The sequence below is a fragment of the Theropithecus gelada genome, chromosome 11 (genome assembly GCF_003255815.1).
Source record: "Theropithecus gelada isolate Dixy chromosome 11, Tgel_1.0, whole genome shotgun sequence".
Taxonomy (NCBI): Eukaryota; Metazoa; Chordata; class Mammalia; order Primates; family Cercopithecidae; genus Theropithecus; species Theropithecus gelada.
Window position 1 is genome coordinate 9,089,337 of NC_037679.1, and position 12,040 is coordinate 9,101,376.

The following is a 12,040-nucleotide window of genomic DNA, read 5'->3' on the forward strand; positions in this document are numbered from 1 at the left end:
TCATCTCTCCACCGTATCTGCACCTCTCTGCAGCTCCAGCTGCGCCTCTGCCTTTTCCCCCTCCCTCTTTGGATGCGGCCCTGATTTCTGTCTCCATCTCCACCTCTCCTCTCATCATCTATTTCATCATCCGCGGTGGAGGGGAAGGTCTGGAAGTCTCGCTTGTGCTACCCGCTGCTAACAGGGCCCCTGGGCCCTGCGCTTCTGTGGGTCTGGGGCAAGCCAATAGCCACCTCTCCTTGCTCCTTTTTCTCGCCTGTGAAATGCACACAGTAGGTCCCTCCCTGCCTTGGTTCACAGAAACATGGGGTGGGAGGACACCTTTTCTGTTTCCTTCAACCCTGCTGGGACATTTCATGGGGTCTTTCTGGAGACACCGCTAGTTCTGTCTCAAAGCCTCTACAACCCCTGCCAGAGCTCTCTTCCTGCCTCCACGCTTAGCTTCCATCACCCCGTCTCCATCTTCCCCACGTTCCATTCCTCTCATGCCAGAGCTCATTCTCCTCGCTTCCCCAGACGTGTCCTTGTGACCCAGCCATCATTAGGCCCCGTTTTCTGTAGCTGCCGCAGTGTCACTGTGGGGTTTGCAATCTCAAGAGCTGGGATCAAGTCCCAGTTTAGTCACCCACTGGCCACGTGGCCTTGGCAAGGCCCTTAACCTCTCTGAGCTGCAGCATCTCCTGAAAAAGGCTTAGAATAGCTCTGTCCATCCTAGACTGACTGTCAGACGCACAGGTTATGGCAGTAAAAGCACATAAAAGACCACGAAGTGCTGGAAGTATATGAGGTATTATTAACTGAGGAGTCTCCTGCCAGAATGTCTTGGGTTGCCCCAGAGCGAGCACCCACAGATCTGCCTAAAAGAAGGATCTGAACCTGCTATGATGGGATGAGGAACTAAGACCTGGGACAGGTGGGGGTGGCCACTTACCTTCTGCTTCCCTCTCACTGCCCAGGGACCCACCTAAAGACTTTGAGAAAGCAGGGCCCGGTGGGCAGACAAATTATAAGCCTTTTTTTTTTTTTTTTTTTTTTTTTGAGACAGAGTCTTGCTCTGTTGCTCAGGCTGGAGTGCAGTGGCACAATCTTGGCTCACTACAACCTCTGTCTTCCGGGTTCAAGTGATTCTCCTGCCTCAGCCTCCGTAGCTGGGATTACAGGTATGCACCACCACGCCCGGCTAATTTTTGTATTTTTAGTAGAGACAGGGTTTTACCATGTGAAATGCACTGGACCAGGCTGGTCTCCAACTCCTGACCTCAAGTGATCCGCCCACCTCAGCCTCCCAAAGGGCTGGGATTACAGACATGAACTACTACGCCTGGCCTAATTATCAAAGTCTTTATCCCATCCCTTTTTGCCCTTTGTCCCCCACTCCATAACCACCAATTTTGTACAAACACACTTAAGCCTGGGCCTCCGTGTCCAGAGGCTCTCTCAACTCTGCAAACCTGAGCTCTTCTTCCAGCAAGCTATGCCCTGGTCCCCAGCACTGCTCCTGGAGCTCTGGCTCCAGCTGGTCCAGGTTCTGGCCTTCCCTCCCTCTCTGCATCTGCATCCTGGAAGTGTTTTCCTTCTCCTGCTTGACAGCTTGAATGCCACCTCCTCCAGGAAGCCTCCTTCCCCGTGTTGGAGTTAGATGCTCCTCTTCTTAGTTCCCTAGCCTGTCACGTGGCGCTGTGAAGTTTCTTTGACTGACTCCCTGTTACACTCTAAGCTCCTGTAGCAGTTTTGGTGTGAGTTGGACTGAATACAGTGCCAGGTGTGTGGAATGCACTCCATCAGTTGTAGTTATTAATATTTCCCAGACGTGGCACTACGCAGAGCCTGACTTTCATCAGCCTCAGCACTTTCATGTTTGTGAATCCCTTCTATTCCTTCTCTCGCATTCACTCTGCTCCAGCCACACAGGCCTCTCGGCCATTCCTTAGACGGGGCTAAGCATGCCCTTAGCTGAGGGCCTTTGCACTGGCTGTGTCTTGTTTGGAAATTCTGCAGATCACTGCATGGTTCCCTCCCTCACTAACTTCACTACTCTGCTCAGACATTGTCTCAGGGGTGGTCTTCCTGATCTTTAACAAAGTAGGAATGCCACCCACGTACCCCCATCCAGTACATTGGACAGTCCCTTTTTTCTGATTGAGCTTTATATTTTCTGTGTCAATTGTCACCTCTGACATGTTGTTTGTTTGTTGGTTTGTTTGTTTAGTTCTCTCTCTCTCTCCCACGAGAATGTCAGCTACAGAAGAGGAGGAGTTTTGGGGTGTTGTGTCATTGCCCTACACCTGTGGGTTAAAATAGTGCCTGCCATGGATGTAGTGGGTTGATAAGTATTTGGTTGAGTAAAGTACAGCATTATACAAAATCCTTATATTCCTCAGACATGTTGACATTGTCAGTGCTATGATGTTTCTCAGATGTTGGACTCCATTACCTTGACATTGCTTATATGTCCCCCCAACTTTTTTTTTGGAGACAGGGTCTCTCTCTGTTGCCTAAGCTGGAGTGCAGTGGTATGATCATGATTTATTACAGTCTGAATTTCTGGGCTCCAGCGTCTTCCTGCCTCAGCCTCCCAAGTAACTAGGGTATATGTTCCCATGAGGTGGTCTTTGGACATTACTAAAAAAAAAAATTTTGTTTTGAGGTGTAGTTTTGCTCTTGTTGCCCTGGCTGGAGTGCAGTGGCACAACCTCAGCTCACTGCAACCTCTGCCTCCCAGGTTCAAGCGATTCTCCTGCCTCAGCTTCCTGAGTAGCTGGGACTACAGGCGCACGCCACCACTCCTGGCTACTTTTTGTATTTTTGGTAGAGACAGAGTTTCACCACGTTGGCCAGTCTGGTCTTGAACTCCTGAACTCAGGTGATCTGCCCGCCTCAGCCTCCCAAAGTGCTGGGATTATAGGCCTGAGTCACCGTGCCCAGCCAACATTACTCAAATATTAAACATTCGTGTAACATTCCTCTGGGATCTGGTAATGGTTAGGTGTGGTAGTTGAAAGCCCAGGCTACAGAGTCAAGCCGCTGTGCTCCAGATCCCAGCTCCTCTATCTAAAAGCTGTATGAGAGATTGTGAGAGATGAGTTGTGAGAGTGGTGAGAATGACGAGAGGTAGGATTTTCAAGGCACTTAGAACAGAGCCAGGCATCTAACACATACTCTATGCATGTTTGATGACCATAAGCACACAGTAAGCTCTTGGTGTTAGCTATTAGTGTTAGCCTTAAGTGTTCCACAAGTATTGTTTAATGAAGTAATTTCCACCACATAAGGCAGCTCAGTTCCACAGTTACTCATTTGTTCATTCATGTGTCATGTCTGTCATCTCTGTCCCTGTTGACACATTTGGTAGAAGCCATTCTTCAAGGATGAGGTCCCTTCAGACTCACCCCAGGGCAAGAGGGGACGGGCAGTTCTGGGGTGGCTGAGGGCTGGGGGAAGAGTGCCTCAGGGGAATCAGAAACAGTAAGGGGCTCCCCAGGGGAGCTGGGGGACTTATTGGGGTAACATCCTCAAATCTCCAGCCCTATGATAGGCTTTATTCTGTTTGTACAAGGCGGGGTAGTAATGGGGAGTTTCAAGCTTTATTTTATTTTATTATTTATTTAATTTTTGACACAGAATCTCACTCTATCGCCCAGGCTGGAATTCAGTGGCATGATCATGGCTCACTTCAGCCTCAACCTCCCAGGCTCAAGCAATCCTCCCATCTCACCCTCCCAAGTAGCTGGGACTACAGGCCTGCACCACCATGCCTGGTTAATTTTATTTTTGGTAGAGACAGGATCTCACTATGTTGCCCAGGCTGGTCTCGAACTCCTGGGCTCAACTGATCCTTTTACCTCGCCCTCCCAATGGCTGGGATTATAGGAGTAAGCCACTGTGCCTGGCCTCAAGGTTTTATTGAACAAGGAAATGACATATTTAAAGTCATGATTCAGAAAGACCAACCAGGCCAGGCGTAGTGGCTCATGCTTGTAATCCCAGCATTTTGGGAAGCCGAGGTGGATGGATCACCTAAGGTCAGGAGTTTGAGACCAGCCTGATCAACATGGTGAAACCCCGTTTCTACTAAAAATTAAAAAAAAAATTAGCTGGATGTGGTAGCACATGCCTGTAATCCCAGCTATTTGGGAGGCTGAGGCAGGAGAATCACTTGAACCTGGGAGGCAGAGGTTGCAGTGAGCCAAGATTGAGCCACAGCACTCCAGCCTGGGCAACAAGAGGGAAACTCAGTCTCAAAAAAAAAAAAAGAAAAACCAACCTCTGTACTAATTTTTGCTATTATATTGTTTTCTATTTTTTCTTTTCTTTCTTTTCTTTCTTTTTTTTTTTGAGGTGAACTCTCACTCTGTCACCCAGACTGGAGTGCAGTGGTACGATCTCCGCTGACTGCAATCTCTGTCTCCTGGGTTCAAGCGGTTCTCCTGTCTCAGCCTCCCAAGTTGCTGAGATTACAGGCACCCACCACCACGCCCAGCTAATTTTTGTATTTTTAGTAGAGTCGGGGTTTCACCATGTTTGCCAGGCTGGTCTCGAACTCCTGACCTCAGGTGATCCACCTGCCTCGGCCTCCCAAAGTGCTGGGATTACAGGCGTGAGCCACCACACCCGGTCTGATTTTTCTATTGTTAATAGACACAAGGTTTTGCCTTGTTTGCCATGCTGGTCATTATATTGTTTTCTTAAATCAGAAAAGAAGAAGATTTCATCTGTGAACATGTGGGAGGGATGGAGAGAGGAAGAGACTGAAGGTGCAGGGGTAAGTGGAACTTCAATGATGGCTTTTGTGGAGGGTCAGAGCCCAGCTCTAGAGCAGGCTGCTTGGGTCCCAATCCTGGCCCTGCACAAGATGCTTGACTTCTCTGTGCCTCAGTTTCCTCATCTGTAAACTGAAGGTTGCGAGAATGAGGAGAGCTAGGATTTATAAGGCACTAGGAACAGAGCCAGCCATCTAACTCATGCTCTATGCATGTTTGATCACTAGAAAATAAGACAAGTGATCCAGGGGCAGAAAAGATGGAGAAAAGGGACAGCATGGGACAGGACCGACGGAAATTGAGAAGAGAGTAGAGGTGAGAGAAAGGCAGAAGGGACATCAGAAAGGGCAAAGGTGTGAAGACTGAGTCCCTGGGAGAATGGTCCCATTATGAAAAGGGAAAGGAGCTGAGGTGCTCGGGGGTCAGGTTGGGTTTGAGGGCCTGTAGGACATCCAGGTGGAGATGTCCTGTAGGCAGTCGGCCAGAGGTTCCTGATGCCCAGGAGAGAGGTCTGAGCAAGGCCTCCTCCCTGTGCAGCCCCAGGAGGCACCATGTGCTGTGTTTAGAGGGAGGACCACATCCCTTCCCACCCTGGTGCCCAGCCCTGGGGCCCATGGAGTTGAACGCTGGGCTGGTGGTGGAGGTTTGGGACTCCTTAGCTCATTAGCAGGTGGACAGTGGCTGAACCCTGGAGTGAGTGAGCCCCCCACTGCAGAGTGAGGCCAAGGAGAGAAGAAGGGGATGAGTGGATCCCAGGCAGCAGCTGGGGCGGGAGAAGATGGAAGAAAGTTCTGTCCTCCCTGTAGAATCCCCCTGCCATCGTCATCACGAGGCTGCTGTGAGCGTGGAGAGGCAAAGACCAGCCGGGAATACTTTCAGGGCTGCTCCGGCGGAGAGCGAAGATCTGGCTGCAGGCTTTGCCTCTCTCCTCCTTCCAGGCCCATGCTATGGCAGGCCCTCCCACTCCACACTCTGCTCTTGTTGCCAGCTCTGTCTGGGGCAAGTGTGGGTTGGCGGCGGGAAGGGGCAAATGTGTGGACGGAGGCGACTTCTCATTTTACAGACGTGGAAGCACAAGGCCAAAGAGGTTGAGTGACTAACACAAGGTTACATGACACGTTGGGACCAACGCCGGTGAGAAGAATGCATTTGACCCCGTGTAGGCACGATCAGCTCGAGGGTTTCAGCGACAACACTGAGGGTGGAAGTTGGGGAGGAGCTGGGAGGGCCTCAGATCTCTTAGGTGGGTAGAATCAGAGCTATCCAGGCACCTCTCCCCAGATCCTCACCAATACCCCCTGACACACAGACCCACACACCCAGGCTGCACCACTGTCTGCCTCCCCAGAGTGTAGGTAAAGAGAGAACCTGTGCTTTTGAGGCCAGTGATGGGGGTGCAGAGGCAGGGGCTAAACAGGGCCCAGCTCACCCACAGCAAGAAGGTTCTCAGGGTGGGCTACAAGAGGCGAATAGGCCAGGCCAGCTCAGGCATCAGGCTGCTTGCTCCCTTCTGGGTATAGCTGGGCCTCAGCTGCGTCAGCCCTCCACACACTTCAAAGCCTGCCATCACCCTGCAGGCCCCTGGCTCCTACCCTTCTCACTGTTCTTCGCAGGGGTTCTTCCTGCCTGTCTCATCCCCAGCAGCCCCACAGCAAAGAACCTGACACTCCTGCTGACCAGCCAGAGGCTGGTTGCAAAACCCCTCTCTGCTTCGGTCCCACTCCTGCCTCCCGATGCCCCTCGCACTGTGCCTCTCCAGATACAGTCTCCAAAATGCAGGACATGAAGCCCAAGCCTCTGGCAGGCATTGACATCCTGAGTCACCGTGCTTTCCAGCGGCAGGAATTGCTGGGCCAGGTGTGAAACCACATTTCTGTCCCTCCTCGTCTCTGTCTCGCCTCCCCTGCTCCCCATACCTGGGCTTTGCTGAGAGTTGGGGCTGAGGCTGGAGCAATCCTCACTGAGCGCAAAAGAGCCAGGCTCCAGGCTTGTCATCCCAGCATCACATTCCAAAACTCTCAGCCACATCAGCTCACTCCTCAGTAGGCCTAGTACAGGCCCTCTGCACATTAGAATAACACACAAAAAAATCAAGTTTTCAGGAAACTAGTGTTCTAGGCCAGACTTAGCCCCTCTCTTGCAGCAGGCCCTTGAAAAATCATTTCTTTCCCCAGGGTCTCACAGGTTCTGTTGCCATCGCATGTGCCGCTGTGTGCGTACATTTCCGTTTCTCTACCAGATGGAAAGTGCCTTAAATATATGGATTGTGTCTCTCAGGCCTTCCTACTCCATCTCTTGACCTGGTAGAGTTCAGTATTGAAGAATACAGGGTTTGGGGTCAGATCAATCTGGGTGCCAATTCTGACTCTCCCGGTTACTAGATGATACACCTTAGGTAAATCTGAGCCTCAGTTTCCTCATCTATACAATGGATACTCATTAACTGATTTACTTATTCACACAATATTTATGAGGGCCAGCTCCATGTCAAGCACTGATATGTGTACAACACTGATCACAACAGATACAAATCCCGGCCCTGTGGGGTTACTTCTTAGTGGAGACTATTGGTGCCTGACCCAGAGAGTGACTGTGAAAACTCAGTGAGATGGCATTTGGACAGGGCTCGGCACAGTGTCTGGCATACGACAGGCGTGACAAGTTAAAGCCATTATTGTGAACATCCATTCTGAACCAGAGAATCATTTGCTGAGAATTTCCCGTGTGCCGGCACCATGCTAGGTGCTAGGGAGACAAAGATGTGGGAACTCTCCTCCACACCCTCGAGGAACTTACAGTCGAATGCACCTACTGAATGTCAAATGGCACCATCCTTATCATTGTTCAGAAGCTTATAACCAGCACCAACTTGTATTACATGCAACAAAGAACCATAACATTCTAGCATGTCAGGTACAACAGAGACAGCTTTTGTCCCCCAATATCCTTCAGACAAAGCCATACATGATTGATGGTTATCAGCACTGTGCTTTCAGAGGATTCAGAAGAAGGAGAAGTTATATCTGATTGGGAGATCCAAAAGGATTGGCCTAAAGGAGAGGTGGCTTTTGAACTGCATCTTAAAGAAAAGGGTAGCCTTCGACAGACAAGAGACAGTGGTGTTGGGGGAGGAGAAGGAGGCCCTACAGGGGACCAGAACGGCATGCAAATGAAGGCATGGAGGAAGAAAAACATGAGGTGCCAACTTGGAGTTGAATCCTAGGAGGAAGGTGGCCTAGCCCAGAGGGAGGTTGGAGGCTGATCTAGGCAAAGCAGCTGTATTCACAGGGACAGGAGGCAACTGCCCAAGAGGTGAGGTTTGAGGGACCCCCTTCCCAGCTGTCTACCCTTGGCCGAGACTATAACAGGCTCAATATTCCACCACTAAAAATTCATTTCCTTGGGTAAGCCTCTGGTAGGATACAGACCATCCCCAGAGGAATAACATGAAAGGATGGGTCTGGCCCAAGAAGGGAGTGATGGGGAAAAGACACTTGGGAACAGTGGAGAGCCAGGCGGGGCCAGGGGCCAGAGCCCTTGACATGCCAGGCCTCTTGCTTGACCCCAGCTGTCCAGGCTATCCATACTGACGGAGCACTGCTCGGCTGTGGGAGGCAGGACTGGGTCACTGGGAAGGGGTGGGCAGGTGTCGGTGCTGTGTCCATGAACTCGCCTTGCCTGGCCAGGGCTCCTCAGCCCTTCCTGCTGTGCCTGTTGGAGGTGGGCAGGGCCACGTCCACAGAGCAATGCCATTTTTCAGTGCAGTTTGGCCCAGCAGCAGTGTGGGTCACTCTTTGTGTGCTTGGGTGGGGACCAGAATGCATTTATTCAACAAAGTGTTTCCAGCCCAGCCTGAGAGTCATGCAGTGAGCTAGGAGAGCAGAAGCAAGCAAGAGATCCCCTCCCCACCCTCCAGGAGCTCACGTTCTAGAGGGGGAAGCAGGTCTTAAGTAAATAGCCACATGCTGGAATGCAGAATCCCACATGGTGAGTCCCTCAAAGCAAAAGCTTAAGCTGCCTTGTGGAAGAATAACAGAGCAGTAATGTAGATGGGTGGAGAAGCACGTCCGGGGGAGGCCTCCAGGAGCCCTGAATGATGAGGTGGGGTTGGTGAGGGGATGAGTGTTCTAAACAGAGGGAACCCCTGTGCAAAGGCTGTGAGATGGGGAAGTACCTGGAGCATCAGGCAGATCATGCCAGCCTTGTGGACAGGGGAGAGCTTTGGGAAGTCACAGAATAAGGGAGGTTGAAAGGGTGGGCACCCACTCCGATTGGCCATTTAATTAATTTATTTATTTATTTTTATTTATTTATTTTGAGACAGCCTCACTCTGTCACCCATGCTGGAGCTGGAGTGCAGTGGTACGATCTCAGCTCCGTGCAATCTCTGCCTCCTGGGTTCAAGCGATTCTTGTGCCTCCTGCTCCTGAGTACCTAGGATTACAGGCATTCACCACCATGCCCAGCTAATTTTTGTATTTTTAGTAAAGACAGAGTTTCACCATGTTGCCCAGGCTGGTGTTGAACTCCTGACCTTAAGTGATCCACCTGCCTCAGCCTCCCAAAGTGCTGAGATTACAGGTGTGAGCCACCATGTCCAGCCCAGATTGGCCATTTTAGAATCCCCCCTGGCTGCAGGACAGAGAAGAGACATGAGGAAGCTATCGCTGCCATTGTGGGAGAGGTGACGGTGGCCTGGGCTTACGCTGGGCAGTGAAGGTGGAGAAAATTCACAGATTCAGGGGCTATTTAAGGGGGGATCTGGTGAAGGGCTGTGTGGCGGTAGAAGGTGAGAGAGAGGAAGAGGTTTCCAGCTTGAGTGGACATGAGGAAGACAGAGGAGGGTCCAGCCCATTCCTGGAGGGTTGCCACTGCTAGTGAGTGGCCTTGGCTCCTTCCCAAGCCCTCTCACTCTTGTTTGACTGGGCTGATAATGATAAGAATTGCTGACATTTATGGAGCATTTAACATGTGCTAGGTCCCAAGCTAAGAATGCTACATGGATTGTTTTGTTTAATCCTCCCAACAGTGGCAGGTTCTCTTTCTCATCTCCATTTTATAGACAGGAAACTGGGACTTAGAGAGGTTAAGTAACTTGCCCAAGGTTGCCCACAACTGGCAGGTGATAGGGCCAGCTGCCCAGCCCTGCAGTCAGCCCCCAGAGCCCAGCTCTCAGCCTCTATGCCGTCCGGCTTCAGGGACTTGGGGTCTCAGCCTGCCAGTGAGGTTAGATGAGGTTAATGGCAGCTCCTTCACTGAGCCGGGAGTCTCCCTGCACGGTGTGAGGTGTGACACGTCCAGGTACTTAACAAGCGCCACATTGCTTCCCTTTCTCCCCAGCCAAAGCTGTTTCACAAGCCAGCAGCCTCGTAAATATTTCAGCGGTGTCTGTGTAGTCGAGGCTGTGAAGCCTGTCCTCTGCAGCACTTGTGACAGCGAGATCTGGGAGATGTCTCAGCGCCTGTTGCAAGTGTTTGATCAGTTGCATTTTCAAAAAGATCTTTCCCTGAGCAGCTGACAGTCTCTGGGGTGAGAGAGATTTGCAGACTTTTTCTGGAGAGAGGCCAGAGCATGAGCCGGCCCAGGGGCCCAGTTGGAGCCTTTTGGCTGTAGCTGGCCTCAGTCATTCAGTCCACAACACAGAGAGAGCCCCTACTGGGTTGCTGACACTGTGCCGGGCCCCACCCTCAAGACACTGGAGAAGAGATAGGACAGGCCCAGGTTAAACTCAGTACCAGGCAGGCTGTGGAGTAAAGAAGGACCACAGCAGAGTAAAGCAATGCAGACCGAGGTCCCAGAAACCCTCAGGGGAGTTGGCATTTTAACTGGTCTTTGAAGACCACGTAAGGCTTTTAAAAATATGTATTAAACAAATTAATTTTTCCAATTATATATGGGCTGAGGCTGGGCCAAGGGTGTGGCCCATTAACCAATCAGAGAGCTAAGAGGTGGGGGGTCTGGGAAGCTCAAGGGTCCCGCCTGAGCTTCGTCCAGAAGTGAGTTCCGTCACTTCTGATTTGGGTTGGTAAAGAGCTTGTAGACACCACACCCTTGCTCTGCTGTCTCCTCCATTCTGAATGCCTTTCCTCCCCTTTCTTCAACTGCATCTGCCAAAATGTTATCCTTCAAAATGCTTAAGCTGGCCGGGCGCGGTGGCTCAAGCCTGTAATCCCAGCACTTTGGGAGGCTGAGGTGGGCAGATCACGAGGTCAGGAGTTCGAGACCAGCCTGGTCAACATAGTGAAACCCCATCTCTACTAAAAATACAAAAATTAGCTGGGTGTGGTGGCATGCACCTGTAATCCCAGCTACTTGGGAGGCTGAGGCAGGAGAATCATTTGAACCCAGGAGGCAGAGGTTGTGATGAGCCAAGATCACACCACTGCACTCCAGCCTGGGCAACAGAACAAGACTCTGTCTCAAAAAAACATTTTTTTTTTAAGAAAATGTAGAAAAGTAAAAAGAAGAGGGACTGGGTACAGTGGCTTAAGCCTGTAATCCCAGCACTTTGGGAGGCCAGGACAGGAGGATCACTGGAGCCCAGGAGTTTGAGACCAGCCTAGACAACACAGATAGATCCCTGTCTGTACAAAAAATAAAACAAAAAATTAGCTAGGTGTGGTGGTACACGCCTGTAGTCCTAGTTACTCAGGAGGCTGAGGTGGGAAGATTGCTTGAGCCCAGGAGGTCGAGGCAGCAGTGAGCTATTATTGTGCCACTGCACTCCAGCCTGGGTGACAGAGGGAGATCCTTTCTCCAAAAAAAAAAAGAAAGAAAGAAAAGAAAAAGAAAAGAAAAGAAAGAAGGAAGGAAGGAAAAGAAAAAGTAAAAAGAAAATAGTTATCTAGTTCCAAAACCCGGAGAAAACCATGGCGAAAACGTAGGTGTTTTCTTCCGGTCTTTTCTCTGTGTTTTTGTTTTGTTTTGTTTTGTTTTGTTTTTTTGTTTTGTTTTGTTTTGAGACGGAGTCTCGCTCTGTCGCCGGGGCTGGAGTGCAGTGGCCGAATCTCGGCTCACTGCAAGCTCCGCCTCCCGGATTTACGCCATTCTCCTGCCTCAGCCTCCCGAGTAGCTGGGACTACAGGCGCGCGCCAACTCACCCGGCTAGTTTTTTGTATTTTTTAGTAGAGATGGGGTTTCACCCTGTTAGCCAGGATGGTCTCGATCTCCTGACCTCGTGATCCGCCCGTCTCGGCCTCCCAAAGTGCTGGGATTACAGGCTTGAGCCACCGCGCCCGGCTTTCTCTGTGTTACACTTCTTTCTTTGTTCACTAAATTTT

General features: G+C 50.8%; 1 protein-coding gene across 2 annotated transcripts; it reads right to left on the reverse strand.

Moving 5' to 3' along the window:
• Positions 1-4,656: 4,656 nt before the first annotated feature.
• LOC112635382 lies at positions 4,657-7,622 on the reverse strand. 2 transcript variants are annotated; one of them, XR_003121902.1, is made up of 3 exons: positions 7,573-7,622; positions 6,943-7,060; positions 4,657-6,822 (listed from the first exon to the last, which is right to left on the reverse strand). XR_003121902.1 is itself a non-coding variant. In XM_025403490.1 (2 exons), the coding sequence occupies exons 1-2, from the start codon at positions 6,960-6,962 to the stop codon at positions 6,327-6,329; spliced, it is 516 nt and encodes a 171-aa protein (XP_025259275.1). In that variant the 5' UTR covers positions 6,963-7,057; the 3' UTR covers positions 6,215-6,326. The 2 variants fall into 2 exon arrangements, 1 of the variants encoding a protein (XP_025259275.1); XM_025403490.1 differs by lacking the exon at positions 7,573-7,622 and having other exon boundaries at positions 6,215-6,822; positions 6,943-7,057.
• Between the last annotated feature and the right edge of the window lie 4,418 nt (positions 7,623-12,040).